The 25,381-nt window shown below is 42.1% G+C and overlaps 4 protein-coding genes across 4 annotated transcripts; 2 read left to right on the top strand and 2 right to left on the bottom strand.

Annotated features, from left to right (window-relative positions):
- Window positions 1–1,432: 1,432 nt before the first annotated feature.
- Window positions 1,433–5,915, bottom strand: tbcb (tubulin folding cofactor B). The gene is made up of 7 exons (XM_030766632.1): window positions 5,740–5,915; window positions 5,320–5,510; window positions 4,807–4,950; window positions 4,522–4,618; window positions 4,098–4,289; window positions 3,675–3,747; window positions 1,433–3,486 (listed from the first exon to the last, which is right to left on the bottom strand). The coding sequence occupies exons 2-7, from the start codon at window positions 5,437–5,439 to the stop codon at window positions 3,372–3,374; spliced, it is 741 nt and encodes a 246-aa protein (XP_030622492.1). The 5' UTR covers window positions 5,440–5,510; window positions 5,740–5,915; the 3' UTR covers window positions 1,433–3,371.
- Window positions 5,916–8,699: 2,784 nt separating this feature from the next.
- On the top strand, window positions 8,700–13,165 carry six5 (SIX homeobox 5). Its single transcript, XM_030765495.1, has 3 exons — window positions 8,700–9,406; window positions 10,726–12,287; window positions 12,459–13,165. The coding sequence occupies exons 1-3, from the start codon at window positions 8,715–8,717 to the stop codon at window positions 13,163–13,165; spliced, it is 2,961 nt and encodes a 986-aa protein (XP_030621355.1). The 5' UTR covers window positions 8,700–8,714.
- A 4,132-nt stretch (window positions 13,166–17,297) lies between these two features.
- six9 (SIX homeobox 9) lies at window positions 17,298–18,619 on the top strand. Its single transcript, XM_030765093.1, has 3 exons — window positions 17,298–17,705; window positions 18,115–18,278; window positions 18,493–18,619. Exons 1-3 carry the CDS (start codon window positions 17,298–17,300, stop codon window positions 18,617–18,619), a joined length of 699 nt encoding a protein of 232 aa, XP_030620953.1.
- A 446-nt stretch (window positions 18,620–19,065) lies between these two features.
- qpctla (glutaminyl-peptide cyclotransferase-like a) lies at window positions 19,066–25,214 on the bottom strand. The gene is made up of 7 exons (XM_030766181.1): window positions 24,151–25,214; window positions 23,386–23,532; window positions 22,692–22,985; window positions 21,778–21,939; window positions 20,346–20,445; window positions 20,103–20,219; window positions 19,066–19,985 (listed from the first exon to the last, which is right to left on the bottom strand). The coding sequence occupies exons 1-7, from the start codon at window positions 24,364–24,366 to the stop codon at window positions 19,840–19,842; spliced, it is 1,182 nt and encodes a 393-aa protein (XP_030622041.1). The 5' UTR covers window positions 24,367–25,214; the 3' UTR covers window positions 19,066–19,839.
- Window positions 25,215–25,381: the final 167 nt, after the last annotated feature.

Here is a 25,381-nt window from a genome sequence, read left to right as displayed (position 1 = left end):
ATCTGCAATGATGTTGTGATTATAACATATTCAATACCTCGCATTTATTCATTAGGCGTATGTTTTCTCGAGTTCCCAGATGTAAAAGAGAGTTTCAGTTACTTGGACTCAGTGTACACACTGGATGTGTATATACAAATATATATATATATAAGAGAAAGAGAAAGAGAGAGAGAGAGTCTGTGTGTGTGTGTGTATATATATATATATGTAGGAATTAAATGTGAGAGCTGTTAATAAATGGTGTTTTACAGAAAGCAGAGGAAACTATGGAGGATGTGAGCTCTTGTGCTGGAGACAGGCTGCTGCAGATGGAAGACTATGTCTGAGAGAGAAGAACAATGCTTCAAACACAGTATGCCTCTGTCTGCCCGTTCACTGACCCCCGCGCTCTGAGATCATATTTTTTCGGTCGGTGGGTCAGTGCATGGTGATAATATGTGGCACTTCATTCACAGAACATGCCATGAGTGTGTTTGCATGTTCGTATTTCCTGAACATTATTGGAGTTTGCTTGGACGCTATGTTTAGCAGGACATTTTGACCAGAGGTCAAAACCATACAAACCATTTCAACTTTGGCCGAGCTAAAATACTGGTTCCCACAATAAACCTAAGGTTTGACTGAGACTGTAGGATTTCAGAGTGCACAGCAATAAAACATGTTTATGATGAACCTGCTCAGCAGACTGCTCGACTGCTCTGTACTAGTGATTCTCCTGTGCAATGCTTGAAGACTTCAGCATTTTTACTTGTTCCTCTGATTCTATCTTGTAATTATCCCTGGAGACTAGAGCAAGTCCAAGAGATGATACACTAACTTTAACACAACCATACCAGTGTGTTATTATTTTACAGACGAGAGAATGTTTTATGTGCATGACCATTTTGCCATAAGTAGGCAAAAACATGACCGTGGCCTTAAAACTGAAGTCTACCCACTGGCGCCCTCTTGTGTTAAGATCTTTCATATTAGAGTGAGGCATTCCATCTCTGTTGAGCCACGCGTTGAACTGAAACACACCTTTGCAACCATCCAGCTAAGCTTTAATACAGTAATGTGACAGACTAATGAGACTGTGGCAGTCAACCACAGGGTGACACATTAAGTTTTATTGTTTTTGTTTACTCCTGAACTCATATAATTGAAGTGTGTTTTTTTACGAACACTGAACAACTGAATGTTGATTTTGTTAACATTTCATTCAGTTCCGTGACATTTGTCTTGGCTGTCCTGGGAGTCATTCTGTTCTTTTCATTCCTCAAAGACCTGCTAAGTGAAACATTTCTTGGATTTCTTTACCTCTCTCCAGAGAATGGTTTCCCTTCTCTGCTCACAACCTCCACCCTTCAGGCAGATTACTTTAATCAGTACACATAACAAATAAGGACTGGAAGTTATTATGACACAGGAAAACAACATGAAGCAAGGCTTGGTTTTGAGTTGAATTTATTTATTTATTCCAGCAGAAATTAATATTACACTTTGGCATAAAAAGGACACATTAAACATTTCGATACACTGAACAGATTCTAAAACAATTTGTGAGCGCAATACACACACAGCGTTCAACCACGAACAAATAATAAAAAAGAAAATCTAAACAGGAACAGAAGGCCAAAATGTCCAAACTCTCCAGGTTGAGTGACAGATTTCCACGCAGCTGAAGAGAATGAATCAATAGAGATGAAATCATACAGTCAGGTGTACAGGGCCTTAAGTAAGACAAAGCAGTATGAAAAGTGCATTACAAACAGCCTGCATGACAGCCCCACCCCCTGTGTAGCTTTTAAAGACAAAGGATTTGAGTATTTGAAGGCCTTTCTGAAAAGAGTCTACGTTACAACTGATGTGATCATTTCTTCAGACAAACAGATACTCCACAAACACTCGTCTTCGCACTTAAAGTTACACAGTATATGTTTGAAAAAAGTGACGGTGACCAACATGCGTCTCCTGCTTAATATTAGTTACTTTTAAAATCACTGAGTATGTTTTGACTTCTTTAAGAAAACAGACCAATAGTATTACAGCGTGCTAAACCACAAACAAGACTCATGATTGGTTAAGGATAATGGTTGACGTTGGTAGTGTCATCAGATTTTACGCACAAACTACAAAGCAGTGTTGAAAACTCCAGTAACTCTGTTTCTCAAATTGAGTGCTAGATTAAACTCTGCATCCTTAATGAAAACATGACAGACAATCCTCTGTACTACATGTTAGAATTAAGGCAATTATCTGCACACCACCACACACTCTCTGCATGCCACAGGGGATGTGAGAGAAATCAATAAACCTCTGTCCCATTGAGAAAAAAAAAACAAAAAAAACCTTGCCTTACACATTGATATCGCTATGGCTACCACGTTTGCATACCACTTCCATTTTCCTGTGGGGTAAGGCAAAGGACATCTCATGTTAGTCAGAAGCAAATGTTGTGTGCTCAAAAACATATCAAACTATGAACGCCCTTAGACTCAACGTGACTCAGTGTTAGTTCAGTACTGAGCACCTCAGGGATGGAAAAACGGAGAGGCTGCTGGAGGAGAGCAGTGCACAGAGTCACAAGTGACAGACTATCAGTCAACTTCTCAGTCTTACCAAGACCAAAAAAAAAAAAAAAAAAACTAACAGTATATGCAGTCTGGTTAATCCAAACAGAAAAGATAATAAAAAAAGAATGATTCTGAAATGATTGAATCACTGCCTAATGATTTATTATATCAGTGTATCAGAGCCTGTGTTCCTGGCCTGTTGTTGACACAGGAGCCGCTGGACAGATGGGGTACAATAAAGTGAGAACTTATGTAAAGACCGCAACATCAGAGTGTACTCAACACGCATTCTGATTCTCAACACACGTTCAGATCAAGACTGCAATATCAGAGCATACTCAACACGCATTCTGATTCTCAACACGCATTCAGATCAAGACCGCAACATCAGAGCATACTCAATACGCATCCTGATTCTCAATACGCATTCAGATCAAGACCGCAACATCAGAGCATACTCAATACGCATCCTGATTCTCAACACGCATTCAGATCAAGACCGCAACATCAGAGCATACTCAACACACAATCAGATTAAACAGAAAGAGATGGATCTTCGCACAGCACACGTGACTTCTGAATGTTTTTGGTCTTTCCTGTTTTCTAAGCATTGCCACTGTCAAAGAGACACACAGTTTGAATGGGAAACATTGTCAAGTCATTGTGACCAGTGCAAAACAAAAATCAATGATATTGGCTAAGATGACTGGGATCCCGCCTGCCTCCGTTTCAGATATCAGAGGGCACAGGTCAGAGTTCAACCCTCCGGGGCAGACCTCTCCTCTCTGCCTTTGATCCGCGTAGGGGTGAGGCTTACATCTCATCCAGACCATAGTCTTCCTCGGGGAAGTCTCCCACAGTCACAGAGAGGGGCTTGACGAATGCACCGTACTTGGGCTCACATTGGAAGTAGCGTTTCCCATTTACACTGAATGAACAGAGAGCATCATATGAATGCGTTTTACCAGTGTCTGATCCACTGTAGACTCCTACAAATCTTAGACTGAAAGACTGTTGTGTTAGCTACTATAAACCCAAAGGGAAAATTCATTTCTGACAACGGAGGTTTCTGACTGTTTCTGTAGAAGCATGAGTGATTGTGAAAATGGCTCTCACCTGCCATCATTCTTCCCCAGTGGCTCATCGTACATGACACCCACCCAGTGCCCCGGCTTAAAGTCAGTCGTCCCTGTAGCAAATTAAACGTCAAAGTAAAATGTCTATTAGAATGCATACATGCAAAGCTTGGTCTGAGTTAAAACTATCTGACTTAAGTCAAATGAAACATTTACAAGAACGTGAAAATATAGTATATTACAGAAACATGACAAGTCCAACATCAAAGACAAATATTACTGATTGCACTGGACATATTAATAAATTACAAGTAATACCACAATATACAAGAACAGAAAAACTCACTGTGAGGTGCATTCTTACACAACAGGACGTCATCATGCAATCTCAAATAAACACATTATACATACACACAAGTGCGCGCACAGACACACACACACACACACACACACAGATACTTACCCACATACATCACGGTGCCAATCTTGGTGGGCTGCCCAGTGACCTGTACTTTACAGCGGCTGCCCACAGTGATAGCTTCAGCTGCAGCTTTCTCCTCTGCCTCTTTAATGGCCAACGTCTCCTCTCGTTTGGCCGCATTCTCCTCGTTAAACCGGCCCAGTTTCATATTCTTCTTAAAGTTTCGCAAAGAGTCTACAACACATGAAGACTGAATGTTTCAAATGTAACTCATGACAACGCTTCGACACAAGCAGAAACAACACACTTAGCTGGTCCACACCAAACCCCATCATATCCTCTTCTGAACACTCTGAAGAATACACCCTGGTTAGGGAATAACAGTGCAATGCGAGGATCTCTGGCTTGAAGAGCTACTCCAAATATAAGTGCCTTTTTGAGCAAACTTGTTGACAGTGTCCATTACCTGCCCTTTTTTCATAGGCTTCATCAGATAGTTCAAATTTTTCCACCTTGGACAGATCACTGAATTCTCCACTCTGGGCACCACTCTGGTCAATCACCTGCAAACATTAGCTCAATTAATATTATGTTACCAGTCTAACCAAAAATCGTGTTCCTCAAAACTGCTTTTTGTAAGAATTCAGACTCACAAACATGATAAGTGCATGCGTAGTGGATTCTGAAGGTATAGCAGCTAGTCACTGAAATCATGCCGCTGGTGTTTTGTTAAGAGATGCTCTACACTCACGTGGATTCTGCAGTCGTCATCAACAGGGTAAGAGCCCAGAAGAGCCTCATTATCATCCAGTTTCTGCAGAAATTTGTCTGAGGTACTGAACAAATGCAATTCCATACAGGAAGCTGGAGTACCTACCACCAGCTCCAGCTTACTCTGTAGAGCAAAACACACAAACACACACATCAGCAACACACCTGAATTACCAAGAAATGCGTGAAAGAATTCTATAACGTCTAACTTCGGCGACAGTTATCACTTTGTTTCATAATCAGAGGGCGTCTTCTAATTCGTCACATTCTATGGATGCTCTAAAAAACCTACCCAGTTAGTATGATTCACTTTACGATACACTCTCAAAATAAGCACAATTAATTCCACTAACACTTTAAAAAGACAATAAAATCTGAATGTGAGATATGCACAGGCTTCTGTGTGAGAAGCTTCTAATGTACGCGGCCAGAAGTTAACACTCATATGCACTGAGTTGCGAAGTTCTACTTGACCAGTGTTAACTACAGTTACCTTAAATTCGGCGATGGTAATCCCTCTGTTGAATCGCCGGTTGACTTCAAAGGCGGAGACCGTACTTGTCAGACGAACTGCCACCGTTGGATTAGTAGTTATTGTCAGGTTACTTTCCATTTTACCGTTGCTATGCGAGCACTCCTGTTGCCCCAGTCAATGAGCTGGCTAAATTCCCCTTGAGTTGAGGACTGAATAGAAGCCACACAAAACATATACATTTTCAGCTGCCCATATACATTTTCACCGAGCAAGTTTTTTAACCCAAGGTAAATGTTAGGTGTCTTGAATTTAACTTAACAGGTAATGTGGAGTCATCAGTGGTCTAACGATGCTAACACGCAGCCTTGTCTGCAAAACGCTATCGTTACCACGTTATTCGTATTCGGCTAGCTAGATCATTCACGTGACAGTACTTACCTAAGACTGTCCGTTATTATCTATTACTTCTGATGTTAAATACTGAAAATCTCATAAAAAAAGAAGATCATAACATCCAATTCTAGACTATGTTAGTTGCTTCAATCCAAGATGCCACGATACCCCTTTATTTTTATGATGCCAAAGGGTCTTCCTTTACGGACTGCAACAAAGAATCTCTAGCTACGAAAAGAAGTGCGATTCTTGGTTTTCTTCCGCATTAGGTCATCTAATATCATGTGGTATTCTATTGCGAGTCCTATTGGCTTAAAATGTGGTAAGTGCGGAGATACTGAAGTTCTATAGAGTGAATAAATTGTGACTGGTACTACACTGTTTGGGTTTCAGAGCTGTTACATTCATATATAAGTATGACAAACAAAAAGTAATTTTGCTGGGCCATAGAGGTCCGGGACTGCTTTAAATATGTGTTGTGTGTCTTTAATTTCTATGATGATGACGCCATACTTATTCTTTTCATTTCCGTTTAGCCGTAATGCTAGCAGCCTTTGACATGTAAAGTAGTACATAATGAAGAAACAAATTACGTCGTATTTGGCATGGGAATAACCTATAAATAGCCTGAGGTTTGATTCTGTGTTATTTTAATGCCATATCATCCCTCAAAGTAAGTTTTATTTACAACTGTTAGCCTTAAACCTATTGGATCATTTATAATGAATACTTACTTTTCGAATACTTGATCTCCCTCTATTGTCCAAAGTGTTGAATTGCTGGACAAAATCACAACAAGGGTGTCAATACAGAGTTAGACAGCTAACCAGGAGAGCGTCTATGGCTGCAACGCCCGCTTCTGGAAGATTCTGCCCGCCCACATGCTTCGATTAACCAATGAAAACAGCATATGAGCCGGGATTCTAAACTTGGGCAATAAGCAATTGATTTCAGTAATTATTGGTCGACATCCTACGTATTTAATCATATTGGTTGTTTTACTGCTCTGAAGCCAGTTCTGGTGAGTTTTATTTAGGCGAGCGACACCTAACTGTAACAGCAGATGCTTTTAACCAAGTAGATTTGAGAGTTATTTTAATTCACTCTGATCTAGGAGCGTCACTTTATCCATATTAGCATTACAGGAGAAGTAGTAAAATGGATGACATAGTTGACATGTATTATCATTATTGTCATTACTATTATTGTTGTTGCTGATGTTGTTGTAATAAATATATATGACTGTTGTAAATAATGTTTTTAGTTATAATAAAATCTTTCACTAAATCCTCCTAAACCTTATCCGTGAAAAGCCTGCATTTTCCATAGACATGCGGGTTATAGCGATCACAGAAATTGTGGCAATAGCGTATTTTATCCACTCGATGTCGCTACAATACCGTTCCCGTCAGAGTTCGACGTTAGCTTTCTCCCCATTCCAGGCTTTAACGTTGACACATTTGTTTATCTGTCCGTACTGCATAATGTGGTTATTTTCTTGAGCTCCAAAACGACATGATTAAAACTTCAACAGCTTTGCTGACCCGACAGTCATGATGAGTTTTAATTATTTCAGTTCCCAAAAGAGAAAAACAAATCAGTTGCTTGTTTTCATCTAGATGTCAAGCAGCACTCGGTAAAAGAAGACATAAATTTCCGTACCAGAGTCGGAGGACAAGTGTCTACAGGCATAAAACAAAAGATGAAAGGCAGGCTGTTTAAAACGGGGGAGGGGTGTTTGGCCGGGCACCTCTCCGCTGCCTATCTCCGTCCGTGGAGGAGAAGTTTACATTCCTGCAGAGGGATGGTATGGAGGTGCTGAGCTCTGCCTCATCTCATTTTGTCTGTCTCCCTCCTAGTGTTCATGTTTCTATTCACATTAATCCACACTTTTTGTCCACTTTTCTTGTTACTCACTCACACTCTCTCTCTCTCTCTCTCTCTCTCTCTTTCTCACACACACACATACACACACAGAGTAAACCAAATATACTCCTCTTCTTACCTTGTTTTATGATACCCTAACACAGTAAACCACTGTTCAGTATTTATCTAAAGTACCTGAAACACAGACACTCTTGAATTGTGTGAATCGCCAGAATTCATTTCCCTCAGCAGGACATTGTGCTTACTGTGGTGTAACCATACAACTAATAGGGAAAAACAGAAAAGAAATTAACGTGTGTGTGTGTTTCGCTCTCACTCTCTATGCAAATTGGCAAAATGTGGTCTGAGCAGACGGCCATTTGCACTCCAGCTGAGGAAACGCACTGCAGACGAGTAGGTGTATGTCACGTTATGTCAGACATCCAACATTAACCTAATAAAAAGGCAGGTGTTCGAAAGCAAGCACGCTACCCTGGCTAGGTACCCCGGGATTTTGGATTTAAAAAGAGAGAGAGGGAGAAGGAGAGAGAGAGACAGAGAGAGAGCGAGAGATAGAGAAAGAAAGAGTTTTGTTTGTTTATTTGTTTTTGGAGGTTTTGTGAGAGCAATTTCGTAAGTGCAATTAAAATGGAGGATGAACAAGGAAAAATTGGGGCGGGAGAGGGGGTAAACAAAAAGCAGTGCGAAGCATTGCCAACAATTTACAGAAAGCATGTATAAATATATGTGAAGGACACAGCCATTCAATCGGGAGCAAATTTATGTCCTAAATGTATGTACTAAAAGGGTTATATAGAGTAGATCATTCATTCATTACTGGTGTGAAAACATAGGTATTGCGTGCGACACAGTTTCGGATACTTCGAACAGTCGTAACCACGAAAGCCACTTCTGTATTATGTCAGTATGAAAAAATCATTTCGAAAAACAGATTAAAATGAATGTAATACAATAAAGAGAAAATCCGTTCTGTCAGATCACTCCCCGAACACTCTGTGGATTGTTGAATTAGGTGGTTGACGAAACGCAGGGGCGTGACGATTGAATCTTTTGCAGACACTCGCCTACGGGGAGAATGGTCGAGGCAGCGAAGGGGAGGGAGGAGGAACTAAAAGAAAAAAGTTACACTAAAAATGGCTTCCCTGTCTTTGGAGTCCACAGAACAAACTGAAAATAGCACGGAGGAGTCGACTCAACAGTCAGTCAAATTCAAAGAGGAGACGGACCAGGACAAAGAATCGGAAGAATTGCTCCAAAACTTCCAGAATTCTGCACTCAGTTTTTCGACCGACCAAGTAGCATGTCTGTGCGAAGCTCTCCTGCAGGCGGGCAATGTGGATCGCCTGTGGAGATTCCTCTCCACCATCCCTCCTTCGGCCGACCTGCTACGTGGCAACGAAACTCTTCTGAAGGCCCAAGCTCTGGTCGCCTTTCACCGAGAGGAATTCAAAGAATTATATGCGATACTAGATAGTCACGACTTCCACCCGAGCAACCATGGGTTCCTTCAGGACCTTTATTTGCAAGCGCGTTACAAGGAGGCAGAGAGGTCTAGGGGTCGCAGCCTCGGTGCTGTGGACAAGTATCGTCTTAGGAAAAAGTTTCCTCTGCCAAAAACAATTTGGGACGGAGAGGAGACCGTGTATTGCTTCAAAGAGAAATCACGTAATGCATTGAAAGAGTGTTATAAGATGAACAGGTATCCCACCCCTGACGAGAAGAAAAAATTAGCTCAAGTCACAGGACTTTCTTTGACTCAAGTTAGCAACTGGTTCAAGAATCGCCGACAGAGAGATCGAACTCCGTCCGGTACCAACAGCAAAAGGTGAGTAGTCAGATCTAATGTTCTGCGATGTATAGGCCCCGTTGACATTCAGTTTGAGTAAACTTCATTGTTTTCTTGAGACAAAAATATCGTAGTGAAGCCTCACTTGTTTACATAATTTACGAAAAGTTACTGTGGTCTTAATTAGAGGTGTAACTTCTGTCAGTTGGCAGATTTAGTTAATTCACTGGATTCGTACAAAGACCTCTCACGTTGTTTTGTTTGTGTCATTGTTACAACTCGCACTGAAGAGTGCTATGTTGCAGGAGAGTACAAAGTTACCACATTACACTAAAACAAAGTTGTCGAACCGGACATTTTACTCCGAGCGATAGTTATTTTCACAAGTTTTCCAAACGTACTTTTCACACTAGGAGTAGGGAGTTACACGCTTGTGGTAGTAGTTTTCTTTTTTTTTTCTTTTTCATTTGGTAACATGTTTTGAAGAACATTTATTAAGTTTAATTCAGTCGTTTTGTTTCGGTATTTTGTCAGTCCCATCTGACAGTAGATATTAAGGTTGGATAGTGATAATGCTTTTGATGTCCTGGAAAGCATGACTGAAAGCATGTTGCTTTGTTGTGAAATGTGAGCTCGTGTGGCTCAAGTTTCCTGAAATTCTGCACCGCAGTGTCTCCCTGTAGACCACGGCCTGCTCGCGCGTTCAGGCCGCTGGGACGAGAAAGAGACCATGTCATAAAGAGCCTCTGCCTTGACATGGAGAGGTTTGAGTGATTTTTAACTCAGAATCCGCCTCTGTTCTACCACAACCTTAAATCCAGGAATAACAGAAGTGTTTCATCTTTTTAAATATTATCTTATTTTGTCACACTGGTGTTTCCACCAGTGTGCCCTGGAATGTAGAGAGTTCTGAGATAAAAGGGAAAGTAGTCTTCACAGTTGTCTTATCTATGTATTTTGTGGTTAGCTAGTAAAGCTGTGCAACGAGTCTGTGTTATATACAGATTATCATTATTTAGTGTCAAAGCAGAGGAAAGTAAATTAATCTTACTGGCTCAAAGGAAATGCTGGTGCAGTTTCACACATTGTGACATCTCAAGAGAGCAGTTGTTGGTTAAGGGAATTGGTGCAGTGAGAAAAAACATGGTTGCCAATGGTACGATTCAATTTCAAGTAAAATGTATGGACTTAAATTTGGTGTTTTGTATCTTTGAGATACTCTGAGAGGGAGAGACTGACTGTTTATTAGTACTGTGGTAAGTTTAATTTTGAGAGGGAACTGTGGCAAACTTTAAGATAAGTCACATCTGATGTATTTTCTCCTACATAACCCTTAGTACTATGATTTTTTTACACAGCGAGTCTGATGGTAACCACAGCACTGAGGATGAGGCTAGTAAAGGAGACTTGGAAGACATCACTGACAAACCCATCAACACGCAAGAATCATCCAGTTGCTCCACAGCCTCCCTGATATCTCTCGCCGGTGCCCCCTGTAGCACTGGAGGTCAGCTCATTCTGAACAGCAGTGGTGGATTTCTCACAACGCCTCACCCCCTTCTGCTCAATGGGAGCCCCATATTATCCAGGACAGGCACTGGGGTTATCATTAATGGGCTAACACTAAGTGATGGGCATACGGTTACCCTCAGCCCTGTGACAGCTAACACCCCGCTTGTGCTCAGTGGAGCTCAGGTTATTCCCAAAGCTAGTGAAAGCATTAACACAAGTCTGGAAGACCAGGGAGTTACAGCTATGGAGACCCAGGCCAACCTGCACACTGTGGTGCTTAACACACAAGCCAGCTCCAACACCACAGCTGCTCTCCCATTGACAGAAGAGGCAAAAGCATCCAACAGCAACTCCTCTGGCTCAACTCCACTTTCTTCACTGGATTTCATCAGTGTTCCTGATGGTGTAATCCTCAAAGAAGAAAATGGAGCCCAGACAGTGTCCACGAACCCTGTGTCTGCTCCATCTGTCCCCTCCTCATCCATCTCTTCCTCTGTTCCACTTCCCTCCTTGGTGTTGAACCAGAATGGAGGCACAACACCAGTGACCCCACCTGGTATGGCCATCTCCAGCCCCATGGTACCACTACAGCCTACGCAGCAGCCTGAAATTGTGGTGTTTGCCACAGCTGGTTCTCAGCTGAGCCACACCAGCTCAATCTGTCAAGTGGTCTCATCCTCCAGTGCATCCAGCCCTCAGGTCCTCTCCTTGCCTCAAGTAGTCCCGTCCATCCAGGGCATCCCGGTGTCCCAGCTTGTGCAGCACTCCTCAGGGGGTCAAGTATCCTCTTGTCCCCAGCTTGTCCCAGTCTCCCCTATAACTCCTCAGCTACCCCAGGGCTCTGTTACCCAGCTTCAGGCCCAGGCCCTGCAAATTGCCCCCCGTCTGACCCAAGCCCAGACTCAGAACACCTCTACACTTAGTGACAGTGCCATTTTGTCCGTTTCCCAAGTTCCCAATGGACAGGTTCCACAAGGATTGACATTACAGCTCGGAGACCAGACCCCTGCCTCCTCCACCCCACAGATCCAACCCACTATGGGGACACACCTCATTCCTGTCTCCTCCCCTACACAAGTAGTCCCTGTCTCCCAGCCTAAAGAAAGTCCCCAGTTAGTCCCTCTGTCCCTGCCTCAGCTTGTGCCAGTATCTTCCATTTCAGGAGGCTCTGCTGGAACCTTGTCCTTCCCACAGGTGGTTCCAGCTGCTCCCTCACTTTCCATCCCCTCTCCAGGGGGTACATTCCAGATCCTCACCTCTGGGCCTAATACAGGTGTAGGTGTGGCACAGGGACCTCTACGAATTAGTCCACTGGGGCCCCTCCAGAATGTGGGGCCGGCAGCAAATGCTACCCCTGGGGTTCAACTTCTCAACTCTGGAGTCATTCAGCTCCCCTCAGCAACACCAGGTAAGGCACACCATTTGAATCACCGAGTGAACAGTTAAATGGTTGAGTTAAACGGTTTATGTTGAGTATATTGATGAGATTAAAGCATCTGCTTTTGCATTGTATTACAACGTCAGAAGACCTAAAAATTAAATCACTCCATCTTTTTTTTTTTTTTTTTTCATTTTCTAGGAAACTTCCTCTTGGCAGGAGGCATAGGGGCCAGTCCCATCCTGAGTGTGCAGCAGGGCAAACTCATTCTGACCATCCCAGCTGGCATCCAGATCACAAGTTTGCCTGTCAAGTCCGTCCCAGAAACTCCCACCCCAAGCAATGGCAGTCTCGACCAAACTCCCATCGTGCCTCCCTTAGAGAATTCACCGGCTTCCTCTCCCACAGTCCCGGCCTCTGCTTCACTTCAGTCATCTCCCCTGAGTTTTGTCAATTCCTCTGCACTGTACTGCAGTCCTGAACCTGGGGCCCCCGCCAATCCCACTCCAGGAGCGTCTCCAAACACCCCCGACTCCTCCAGCACTCCCACCCCAACAGGCGTGTTGCCGTCCCAGCAGACGCTCACTCCAGAGAGCATGTTATCACTCAGCCCCATCTGCAGTGGGGTAGCCACTGCCCCACAGCTGCCCCAGCCAGCCTGGAGTCCTGTCCCTCTGTCTTCTTCCTCTAGTCTAACTCTGTTTGACGTACGAGGGAAAGGGGATCTACCGGAGGACCCAGCTTTGCTGGGCCTCCCTGGTGGAGAGGCTCTTCTCCTGGGAACTCCTCCCCCTGGCGAGGACGTGGAGAGAGAGTCTCGATTGGACGACGTTGAAGAAATGGATGGGGACCCAAAAATCCTCACACAACTTCAGTCTGTCCCAGTAGATGATGAGTTGGGTTTGTAATCACTCTTTAAATCTTTAAACTCAATCTAACTGCACTCCCAGTGCTCCGGCCTCATAACAAGGTTTTGATCTTGGATTGATGTAAATGTCCTTTGATGTTGAAACTTTGAATGGAGGCATCGCTCAAGACCAGAGATGTTGAAAAGAATACAGATGTACTTTGCAGTTTGGATTCAGTAATCACATGAATTGGTTCCAGAACTTCCGCTGTTGTAGCCTATGAGGGACATGCTAACACCAGTGAGCTGTTACTGAGGGATGTGATTTCTAGGGAGGGCTCATCTGTCTTCATCATGTTTCTTGTCAAACGCAGTTATCAGACATAAACCACAAAAAGAGACTATCTACATTAAGGTTTTAGCCAAAATTACCACCAAAGCAAATGTGTTAAAAGGAACAAACATTAAGGCGAGAGCTAAAACGAAAGTGAGAGTCAGTACTTATTTAGTCAGAAACCCAGACCTAGATCTCTAAAAATATGATGTGCCCATCAGACATAGAACATTTCCCCTTTAGTTGGACAGGATTGATTTGGATCATATGTAGATCTGCATTCTAGCTGAAATTGCTGGGCTGAGAGCCTGTGTCAGCTTTGGACAGAGAAAAGGGATTTCAATTTAAACCCAACTCAAGGCACTTGCTGTTTTGGGAGATCTACATTATTGTTTGTGTCTAGTCTCTATTTGACTGTTACTCATGCTTGTTAAGTCTCTCTCTCTTTTTCGCATGACTGCCACATAAACATGAGAGATCAGCACAGCTTTTTGCAATGTGGGTGAAGCCAGTCACAGCATCTTTTCACACTGAGAGATGGATAATGTGGTCCAGCAGTAAATGTAGGGAAGGAGTACTGTTCACGTCTTTCTACTCTGAACTGTGTAGATGCTCGTTTTGCTTGTGTATAACATTGCAAACTGCCCAAGGGAACCTTTAGCCACAAACAGAAAACATGGACCTTTTTTGGTAAGTCTAGTAAAATGCATTGGTTCAGATTTCAGTCAAATTGTTACGTTTTGGATCATTTTTTTAATGCATCATGTTTTTTATTTTACTATCAAGGCTGTAATAATTGAGGTTACCCTTCAAATACAGCACTGCAATGCTGAATGATTTGATTCTGTATCCCATTTACTGGAGAAATATGACCAGGGAGAAATCAAGAGCATTATACAGTTTAGCAGGTTTTCTATGCAATATATGTACTCCAAGTATGAGAGTTGTGAGTGAGTTAGAGTGTGAACAGAGGGAATGTGTAATGCGTGAGTGAACACAAATTGTGCCTTTGCAATATGATTTCCAAAAGTAAGCATATATAATGTGAGACACAGCGTCTCAGTAAATGGACTCAAGCTTCATTTCTCAATATGGCATTTAAAGATAAATGCTGCAGATTTTTACACTACAACATGGATATGAAAATCATCATATATATATATATATAAATATTTGTACATACAAGTAGATATTTTGTTTGGTTTACATTTATATGAAATTACCTGTGTATATTTTTACAGAAAATCTGTCATTCCTCCTTGTCTTCCACTCCACAACATGATACAGTTCAAAGCAAAGAACGAGTTTGTATAACACGATTTGAGTTTGTAATCTGAAGATTTTTTTTTTGTGTAGCATTTTTTTTTTTTTTTTTTTGAAGCTTGGCTCAGAATTCTTTGACACATTTTCTGTTGTACCATGAATATCACTAACTGATGGATTAGGAATGACTGTTGGTATTAATACTTGAGTGGTGAAAATGGAGTTCAGTACTGAGTAGGTCATTCAAAGTGGTGAATATCCTATTGATGTGAACTAGTGATCCGTAAAACAGTGGACTTTTTTTAGCATTTAGCATGGTTTTGCAATAGACATGGAACTTAATTGGCTCTGTGGAGCAAGAAATGTTAATGTTTTGCACATTTTATTTGCTCAGTTTCGCTTTCTGCCAGATTTGGTGCAATGATAGGTTCAGGTTTGGTTCTATGATAGGGTCTGTGCTCTGAAAACACTACAAACCAGAAAACTGTTTTAATATGTCAGAGAGGCTTCTAGCCCCCTGCTCATGGTACATGAAAAGACTCCCATTTTTTACTCCAATTTTAGGTAAACCCTTTGCTTTCTTTTATTCCTGTTTTTTTATTATTATTATTATTTGTTTGTCTTCTTTTTATGTGTATTTAATGCAAGTATCAATCATTTTCACAAGCCAACTGTTGACCAGCAGTGGATTTAGGAACTTAAATGCTTATTCTCAAAGTCATTTCACAAAATACAATTGCTTTGTTAAAGGAGCCTTTTTTGATTGATACTTTTATTAGGCCAGGCATATTTCAACCTGACCTACAGATTAAGGGTCTGTAACAGAAGTGTGTTGTCACAAGATGGAAACACAAAACTGCTTTGTCAAATATCTCAGATATGTACTCAGTCCAGATTCACCTGTAATGTTTTGTCTTCACTAGACCTAGGCCTTGTGGAATTCACCCAGAAAATCTTCATGTTGCCTCTTTTTTGTTCCCAGTATGTGTTTCATGTGAACAGCTTGTATGTCATGGAAATCAAGGGAATACCGGCTATAGTGCACGTGAGAAAATGAATTGATTGTGTATATGAGAATCAGAGAGAGCAAACTTCAAATGCTGTTACAGAATGTAAAAAATACTAATTTCTGTATTGTTTGTTTGTTCATAGTTTTTTTTGTATTGTTTGTTTTTGTCTTAGTCTAGTTTTAACACCAGTTTCAAAAGTTCCTGCGCACACACTCAAATATACAGCTGACAAAACCAAAGACATTTTAAGTGTTTCTTCAGTTAGAAAAGGGATTTCTCTATTGCATATGTCTCATTGTGGAGAGGTGTGTTTTCTACTTTTTTATAGTTATTTTATTTTTTATATTGCATTTTATCCTTTAATTGTAATAAACCTCATTCATTATGCACTCACAATGGTTTGGGCTGGATTGTGTGTGTGTTTCAGTGGTTTGGTTTCGATAGTGCTTGTGTGTCTGTATGTTTCAGTGGTCTGGTGTAGCTTGTGTGTGTGCGTGGGTGGGTGAGAATACCTGATATAGATAATGTGTGTATATCTGTACGTCTTTGTGGTTTGGTGTCAGCAGATTGTGAGTTGTATGTCTAAATGATTTGGTTCAGATTGTGTGAATGGACCTTTGCGTCTCAGGGGTTTGGCATTGGTAGTGTGTATGCATGTGAATCTCATGTCTTGACAGCTCAGAAAACCATGAACTAAAGATTCTCCTAATTATCATCAGAGGCTCCAAATTCAAGGAGCAGATGCTGTAGTAATAGAATATTTCACTCGTACAACTTTTATTGAACCTAAAACAAGACACCAAGCACAGTCATGCCCAGCTGATCACACAGAGCAGTCTCTCCTAACCAAATCTCTTCTCAAACATTTGCACCCTCATTTGATTTGGAAATAAGATTGCCTTGAAATTTAAATAAGTGTATTTTTCTTGTTTGAACACAACTCTGAACGCCATTCTCTCCAGGTGACTGACACAACAATGAAGCAACAGCTTTGTGTGTGTGTGTATGTGTGTGTGTATAGTTATGATTTGAACTATGCTGTGTGTCAGTGCTTGTCAGTGTTTGTATAACCCACATGATCCAGGGTTTCTTGAGAGTGCTGTGCTGACTGGGCGGGTCTGGAGGGGTGGGGGTACAGGTGAGGCAGGTAAAGGGTTCCTGCACACACACACACACACACACACTGATACACTCACACCAACATACAAGGACTTCTGCTGGAGAGACTCCAGATAATAAATATAGGATTTGCACCCTGCAGAAGTTCTTTTGGGGAGAACAATCCAGAAGGTAGTCTACTCTTTTATTCGTACCATTAGGCCAGCATCACAAGTCCTCTTTGTAGGATTCTTTAATTCTAGGCATAATTATCTGTCAGCTGTGAGCAGGGTAAGCGTGACTGCGTGACTGCATATACCTTGTAAAAAGTGAATCATATGATTTACTCAGCACAACTCGATTACAGTGCTGTGCTAGTTTTGTACTTAGGCCTTACTGGAAGATACTGATTTTTTTTTTTTTTTTTTTTTAACCATTCGGATAAGCCTGGACGACCCGTTGACTAACCTCCATCTCACGTATTGACCATGGCGATGGGCTTTTCCCCGGAGCAGGTGGCGTGCGTATGTGAAGTACTCCTGCAGAGCGGTTACATGGACCGTTTAAACACATTTTTGCGTTCCCTCCCAAATTTGTCCTGTACACCCTCTCCATACATGTGCGTGTCGCAATGCCAGGAAAGCGTGTTGAAGGCACGGGCGGCCGTAGCGTTCCACCAGGGTCACTTTGCTGAGCTGTACGACTTGTTGGAAGGAAACGTTTTTTCGCCCCGAAACCACCCGTTGCTGCAACAGCTGTGGCTCCGCGCTCATTACTTAGAAGCTGAGTTGCAGCGGGGACGCCCCCTAGGGGCGGTGGGGAAGTACCGCGTCCGCCGCAAGTTCCCTCTACCTCGTACCATTTGGGACGGGGAGGAGACTAGCTACTGCTTCAAGGTAATGCCAAAAACGGCTAAATACAAGTAAAAATGAAGGGGAACAGTGTTGTTAATCACTTAATAATGTATGTAATGTTTTCCAGTACAGCCCTGCACTTGTTCTTTTGTAACTGTTTGAGCAACTTCACGAAAAGAGGACATTTAGGTGTTACTAAATCACACTTTAAATTGTATTTTATAGCCTCGGTCCATCGTTCTGTTTGTTTCACATAACTCCTTTTCAAAAGGGTTGGGATGTACCAATCATTGTAGGCCTATACCCGACCTCTTCAAAGGTCGCGGCAGAATGTGCCGTTTAACAATTAAAACGGATTTTCCTCCCTACGTTTTGTAAGAAGGGAAAATTGACTCCGTGATTCCTTATCATGATGCCATAAAATTATAAATGGTGCCAAAACTCTTTCTAGGAAAAGTCCCGTAGCGTTCTCAGGGAGTGGTACAGTAAAAAACCTTACCCATCGCCACGGGAGAAACGTGACCTTGCTGCGGCTACTGGTCTCACCGCTACCCAGGTGAGCAACTGGTTCAAGAACCGACGTCAAAGAGACAGAGCCGCAAACGGACGCCACGGGTGAGTGCTTATTCGTAACTTGTTGTTAAGATGGGCGAGTGTCTGTGTGTATTTTGGCGGTCTCCCTTATTATTAAGAAAACGTTGTCGTGGCCCAGGCCTAGGTAATTTATTTTTTATATTCTGATGGGTGAACATAAATAATATCCTCCATCCCCTCTCGTTCTCAGGGAGCAGGAAGAGTCAATGCCAAAGTCATTTCTGTGCTCAGTTAGAATGCCAACCGGAAGGTTCCAGAGCTCCGATGAAGACCTGTCGCCTCCTGGGAGCCCCGCTGCTCTGTTCCCCTGCTCTCAGACTCTGATTCCTCCTCTGAGTCACCTGGGACCGCCGCAATACTAGTGTCTAGGACACTCTGCACTGTCACTCGTGAATGACCGATATTTGGGCAGCTAGTTCAAGCATTTCAAGTTAAAATGTAAACCGCAATAGAGACACACGTGACCGTCAACTGCTTACCGTGGTAACCACAGCAAGCGGCCAGTACAACTTTAGCTAAACGTTAATCAGTTTATGAGTACGCCGCTTGGTGGTGTGTCTTAGAATGACAACCGTGGTCTTGTTCTGTCCTTTAAAATTAGTTTCTGCAGATGTTTCGTATTTAGAGAGTATTAGTCAAGACGTATTTCTGTAATGAGATGTGATTGAGCATGTGTATTGTGTTTTCTACGTATTCTTTCTGGTTGAGCAATACAATCTTTCAGCATTCTTTACCAAGATTGGTGGTGTTCTTCAATTCTGTGTTCCTCATGTCTATAAAACAACAGAGATTTTTTTTTTCTTTTTAGAGTTTATTGGACAAGAGTCCAAAACCTCTGCAGTTTCCAGTTTCTGCTAATGACTTAAGGAATGTCCCCAATACAATATTCTTTTTGGAACCACTTTTGCTTACTGTGCAAATCAATAACTCGCATTCAGTTTTGTATGCTTTCCCAGAACTAAAAATGTCACATGATATAAGTGTATGAATTTTGATTATGATTTAGGTATTTTCAGGTGGTTTTAAAAGATGTAAAACACACAAACTCCAACAATCTGGGTACATCTCTTGCATATTCCAGGGGAAAAAAATATTATAACAACCATCCATTTAAATACCTTATTCTGGTCCAAATCCATCCAGTTATAGCTGTAAACCTAATCTGCCCTTTTAAGGGAGTATTATAGAGATAATAAGCAGAGAAATCACAGATCAAAGGGAAAATTTTCACAGGTAACTCTAGACGTTAAAATTAACATCTGAAGGTTTTAAGGAACAGCTTTTAGTTATGTCCACAGTCAGAGACCATTTAGTGGACCTAGCCTTTCCAACATGGAGCAGCTGATGAATGCATGTCAATGAGGAATCTTGAAAGAGCTGCCAAAATTGAGTGTAAATCTGTGTATCCGTGGGTGTGTTTGTGTGTGTGTGTGTGTGTATGTGTGGCCATTGCAGCCTATGGCTCTTTTTCAGCAAGTCTATAGAGGGCAGACTGTCTTTTAGGTTCGTTATGTCCATATGTGTGTAGTCTCCAGGCTCAGCTATTGGGTCTGTCTCTGTAACGACAAGGCAACCAGTGTTGTCAAAGGCCTAAATACTCTGCCAGAAAGATGGCTAAAATCTTCATGAGGTTTTCCACCGTGGGTGGGTGCATCTTCTCCTCCGAATCATCCATTTTGTGCCAGAACGGAGGGAAAGGTGTAGGGATCAAGTGGAGGATGGGCACTCCTGGGGAAAGAAAAAGAGAAGTTACCATGAATGAATGAATGAATGAATGAAAATTTGCAGGGAAGTCAGTGAAGACATCCTCTATGTGATTATATTTGTCTGCGGCCTTGTTCTCACCTCTGTGTAAGAAAGGTATGTGGTCATCTTGTACAGGGCCAAAGTAAATGTCTTTCCTGAAATAACTTTGTCCTGAGGGGTGGGAAGATAGCAAGCCCTGTTTGTGCAGACTTTTCTCTGAGAGAGAGAGAGAGAGAGACTGAGTGATCATGAGTGTTCATTTCCTGCTGTCACTGTGGCATAAGAAGCTGAGGCAAGGAGGAAAGACAGAGAGAGAGAGAAACGGTGTAAGGTCGTGTGTACCTGCAGCAATAAGGCGGTCGAACCAGCGGGCCGTGTTGTCAAAATGATTGACAATAAGAGGGTCGGGCCCACCCAGAAGATCCAACAGAACAAACAGATCCTAAGAGAAACAGTGTGTTTAGAGTAACCTCAGTGATACTGACATATCACCATAACTAAAACATTTCAGTAATGCTTCAAACAATCACAGCATTCCACATGAAAACCAACCATAAATATTCATGACATTCGTCATTGTGGCTGTTTCATTTTTTTGTTTGTTTGTTTGTTTATTCTATGTTTTTGTTTAAGTCGCCATAAAGAAACAGCCTTTAAAGCAAAGATCATTTATGCAAAAATGAACATTTAAAACAGTTTATGACAAAAAAATTCTGGACTTGACTGACCTATAGATGTTACTCATTCAGAGCATTTGATATTGCTCTGATCTTTAAACACTGTGCTCTTCAACCCAAAAGATAAACACTGCTTATTACATCAATACAAGAAAAATATTAGTCATGGAAAACAAACATACACACAAAAACGTTTTGGGTTTGTAGTATGTAGTTCTTTGGAGAGTATGTTATGAGTACTGGACGAGTTACTTGGTGAGTGGAAATAGCAGTCCCTCCCTTGGTAGGCAAGCTTCAAACACACTTATATATACTTCTAGATACTGATTATGTCTAAAACAGCGTGTTCAAAATTAGATTATGTCAAATTACATTTAGCAGCAATGCAAAACATGCTATGCATGTTATTTTAAACAAAGACTCTAGCTGAGTGACACTTGTATATTACGCAGTAGCCCATCACATGATCCATTAAGCAAATATTCATCTCCAGTAAAAGCCTGTTAAAGATGCATTGTCATTGACATAGTGTACAGGAGTTCGGCATGAAGATGTCTGAGATCACGATATGACAGGAATGCCTGCAAAATGGCACATTCAGACATGAAAAACATTTTGGGGTTTTTTTTGTGTGTGTTTGTTTGTTTTTTAGACAATACTTAACATTCAATCTGAGCAAAACCCAGAGTGACAGAAGAATATCAGCTGTTTTTGTTTTGTGTGCATCAACACTGAGAAAGAGGAATGATGTTGGTGGGGTTTTTTTGGGGGGGGGGGGCATTATGTAATAATTTGGTCTTAAATATATCATAATATTGGCTGTTTCATATTATGTATTGTTAAAATGGCCTCCCTCTTTAGAAACCGTTTTTCTTTTTTCAAAAAAACTCTCTTCAATTGTACTGTGAGTTTTGAGTAAATAATCCCTGTTCCCAACAAAGGGTCTTCATAGGATATTTTTGCCCAATTTTAACAGAAAATGATTCTGTGATGCAAATGTGTTTACTTGCATGCTCAAACACAGGTTCAAGAAGTCAACACAAAAGACTCAAATTTCACGTGCACACACACACACACACACACATACAAATACTCACCACCGCGTGCAGTAGTGTGGTGTGTGTTGAGCCTGGAGGATGAGGTGTGCGGGCCATGAGTTCAGAGAGGTGACGAGAACCGTACAGAGAGTCGGTTTCTGTCCAGTCCTCAAACGCCTCTTCCCCATCAAAAAACACCAACTGCAACGTAACTGCAGCCCGCTAGAGAGCGAAAGCAAAAGAGAAATTCCTCATGCATTTTTTTTGTTGAGAGAGAAAAGGTCAAAACACATAGATTCTTAGCAAAGGACTCAAATTTCCCTATTTAGTTTCTCTGCTTATGAAATTATTTCACAACGCAGTGTTGTGATCCAGACCACAGCCTGTTGTATTGCCAACCATATGTGCACGCGATAGATTTGTGTGTAGCAAGCGGTTTTCGTGCCAGCCAACACACACACATGCAGAGGTTGACAATGTGGTTTGAGTCAGCACATTATGTACTTTGTTGCAGAGTGCAGTAAACAGCCGGCTGCCATCTCTGTCGCTCCTATGAACTTACACCTACACAATTCATCTTTTCTCTTCTCCTCACACCTCCCCCCTAACATCTGTCTCTGTCTCCCCTGTTATCTCTCCATTCTGCCTTTACTTGTGATGTGTGTACACTTCTCTCTCACTTTCCAATTCCTTCCCTCATTTCTCTCATTGTCTTAGTTTCTTCATCTAAAATCACTGAAAGCTCTCACACTTGCTTCATTCCTATTCACTATGAGTGTTTAACTAATAATGCCAATATGTGGCTCAAGCCACTGGACACTCTTTAATGGCTTCCCTTAGTTGAAGTGCACTGCTCTGCAGTGACTGAGGTGAGAATATTAGCTAATGTAAGTGACCATACAATCCTGCCTCACTAAGCATGCAGTAGTCTGTCTGTAAGAGGTGTATGAATGGACTCTGACACACTGTCCTACCTGCTGTTTGAGGGCGCTGAGCTGGACGTCCAGTGCCGTTACCAGCTCCAGAATCATTGCACAGGGCACGGCTGAGTCACTGGCCCCTAAGAAAACCTTTCCCGGGTACCTGGGATCTGGTGGAAAGATCTTGGAGTCATAGTGACAGGCCAGGAGTAGTCTACGTTGAGCAGAGGGGTCCAGGACAGCCAAAACGTTAGTGAAAGTGACTGAACCCTTTGGAGTAGGCGACACAAAAGAGTCTTCCTCCAACATCCAGCCGGCTGATAGAGAGCCCAGCTGAGAGTAGATGTGCTGGAAAGAGAGAGCGAGAGAGAGAGAGAGAGAGAGAGAGAGAGAGAGAGAGGGAGAGAGAGACACACAATTGAGGTTGTTTACAAACTCTACCATTCCAAGCGTTCAAAGTCCTGGAGGCTTATGCCCGTCATTTCTGATTAGAGACGTTAAACATTTGGTAGAAAAGAAAAAAAAAACAGGCTTTGTGACTCCATATTCACTGGTGCATTCTCCAGCACTCTGTGCTAGACGAACACACATATGAGTTAGCATTAAGTTCTAATCAATAGGTGAGCTTGGGATGACTGTAACACAATGCTCTTTAATGGTGCCTGCACTATTCTAGGTTCATTATGCGTGCTAAATGAAGATAAAAGACTGAATGAAAGACTAAAGCTTTAACAAAAGACGTGTTTACCTGGCGAACTGCCTTGCTTCCTGCGGTGCCAGGGATTCTCTCTCTAAGGATGGGCCTAAGGTGTGTCTCCCATAGTCTCTTCCTGTCGATCTGAGATGCAAACTTCCGCACCTGCGCTGGAGAACACTTACTAGGCTTATGGTTAAACTGGGGTAGAGAGGGAGAAGAAAAAAAAAAGATCAAAAACAGCAGACTGAATGAATTGAAAGACTCAGATTTGACAGCCAACATTTTCAAACGTGTAGTTTGATGGTATCCATACTAGCATCCACAACTGCTTATCTCCATTACCATCCCTGACTGAGTTAACAGCGTTGTTGTGCATGTCCGATGACTCAGAGGGACAGACTGTACAGATGACAACAAAAGCAGCACGGAGACATTATCCCAAGATTAATCTACAGTTTCAACAGACACACAATAGATATCGCCTCAAGCTGTACTTAGGTGAAATCTAAGTTCAACTAGGGACCAATTACATGTCACTCTCGGTTTTTGTCCTTAACATGGAAAGTTCAACACCACCACAAGCCCTCTGTAATAAATCAAGGCCTTTTTGTCATGAATTTTGGTGAGAGTGTATTACTGGACGATATGTATATGTACAATCGGAGACAGCTTTATATTTGAGTAATACTGTTTTGGCACAACGTTTAAACTTTAATCTCAAGGTTGCTATAGAAATGAGCACACTGTACATAAACCCTACTAATAACATTCAACTGTAACCACATACAATCACCAGATGATGATTCATGTCCAGACCTTGTCTTTGGTTAAATCTGCAGCCGGAATTGGACCATTGCTCCTATTTGCGTCGCTGGAGATGTACAACCCCAAAATCAACGCAAATATCAACACACAGCAGAGACAGATGAAGAGGACGCGGACACGGGGCATCCTGGCTTGGTCACACCGGGGCAACGCACTGCCGTTGCTCGTTGAAGGTACTGACTTGTACCTTTTGCTGGTTCGGGACATGCCAGTCGAACAATCAACTCTCACGACGAAAACAATATTCCTCAATCTCCGTGGAGCTGCAGCCTTGAGTTTCCAAACTGTCCACTGTCCACGTGTTGTTTGAACACGTCAGTAAAAGAGAGTTCTCTGTCAGCTGTAACTACGTACTCTGTTTACCGCATCGCTAACTTAAATACGACAAACTTCCCTACCCACAGACCCCATGAGGTTTGCGGCACTGTCCTTTCATCAACAGCTTCATAGCTTGCAACGATGGCGAATTCTCTGAACTCATTAAAGACGTGCTTTGTAGTGGCTTTGTGACAGTAACATGACCTGTCATGGCCAGCCCAGCACCCTACATGCACTCTGTAAGAGAACCGATTGTAAGCTGCTTGAAAAACAGCTAATCAGTTAAGCTGCCTTGTAGCTCCCGAGCAGCGAATGCAATGATTTTGTCTTTTTTAACATAACGTCGAACGATTGTCTACTCCGAATTAATAACTGCCTCCACTACGACGTCCAAGTTTTTGATAATTTTTATCACTATACGGCCGCCCTTCTGTTTGGGCATTTCACTGATGTCGGTGTTATCCAATCGATATCAGTTCGGAGATGTTTGAAAAAGATAAAAAGAGTTTAGAAAGATCCTGGGGTAATCAGTTATAAGTGTGATCAGTATTAGCTATTCCAAATGGGCAACTATTCAGCCCCTACAAACTCACGTAATTTCCTAAACGCAGTGGCTACAGGCAGCCAAGACTTCACAAAGAAACTCTCAGCTGGTTATGTCATTTGGCCATGCCGTCATTCCCAAATAAACACATGCAATTAGCTTCTGTAAGATAAAATGTTATTCTGGGCCAAACTGTATAACTAGTATCGACTCGCTCTCCAAAATACTTCCGCATCCCTGTAAACTCAGTATGACGTATGTGGTCTTAAGGGGGCAGCTACCAGATAAACCTGCTCCTCCATATCGAATTATTCTGCACAGTAACGTGATGTAGGCTTCAAGATTTCTATACTGTTGTGG

This window comes from Chanos chanos, chromosome 2 (genome assembly GCF_902362185.1).
Source record: "Chanos chanos chromosome 2, fChaCha1.1, whole genome shotgun sequence".
NCBI classification, from domain to species: Eukaryota; Metazoa; Chordata; class Actinopteri; order Gonorynchiformes; family Chanidae; genus Chanos; species Chanos chanos.
Note: the sequence above shows the minus strand (reverse complement) of the source record. Positions and strands in the feature narration are given on the sequence as shown.

Bases quoted from the DNA above. Each gene is read 5' to 3' on its own strand.
- qpctla (XM_030766181.1), bottom strand. From the start codon at position 24,366: ATGTCCCGAACCAGCAAAAGGTACAAGTCAGTACCTTCAACGAGCAAC. The intron at 23,533-24,150 runs GTCTGGACATGA...TCTCTACCCCAG, and splicing joins CAGATTTAACCAAAGACAAG to TTTAACCATAAGCCTAGTAA. The intron at 22,986-23,385 runs GTAAACACGTCT...CTCTCTTTCCAG, and splicing joins GAAGCAAGGCAGTTCGCCAG to CACATCTACTCTCAGCTGGG.
- tbcb (XM_030766632.1), bottom strand. From the start codon at position 5,439: ATGGAAAGTAACCTGACAATAACTACTAATCCAACGGTGGCAGTTCGT. The intron at 4,619-4,806 runs GTGAGTGTAGAG...TAATGTTTGCAG, and splicing joins ATGACGACTGCAGAATCCAC to GTGATTGACCAGAGTGGTGC. The intron at 3,748-4,097 runs GTAAGTATCTGT...AATTTGCTACAG, and splicing joins TGGCACCGTGATGTATGTGG to GGACGACTGACTTTAAGCCG.
- six5 (XM_030765495.1), top strand. From the start codon at position 8,715: ATGGCTTCCCTGTCTTTGGAGTCCACAGAACAAACTGAAAATAGCACG. The intron at 9,407-10,725 runs GTGAGTAGTCAG...TTTTTTACACAG, and splicing joins TCCGGTACCAACAGCAAAAG to CGAGTCTGATGGTAACCACA. The intron at 12,288-12,458 runs GTAAGGCACACC...TTCATTTTCTAG, and splicing joins GCTCCCCTCAGCAACACCAG to GAAACTTCCTCTTGGCAGGA.
- six9 (XM_030765093.1), top strand. From the start codon at position 17,298: ATGGCGATGGGCTTTTCCCCGGAGCAGGTGGCGTGCGTATGTGAAGTA. The intron at 17,706-18,114 runs GTAATGCCAAAA...AACTCTTTCTAG, and splicing joins AGACTAGCTACTGCTTCAAG to GAAAAGTCCCGTAGCGTTCT. The intron at 18,279-18,492 runs GTGAGTGCTTAT...GTGCTCAGTTAG, and splicing joins GCCGCAAACGGACGCCACGG to AATGCCAACCGGAAGGTTCC.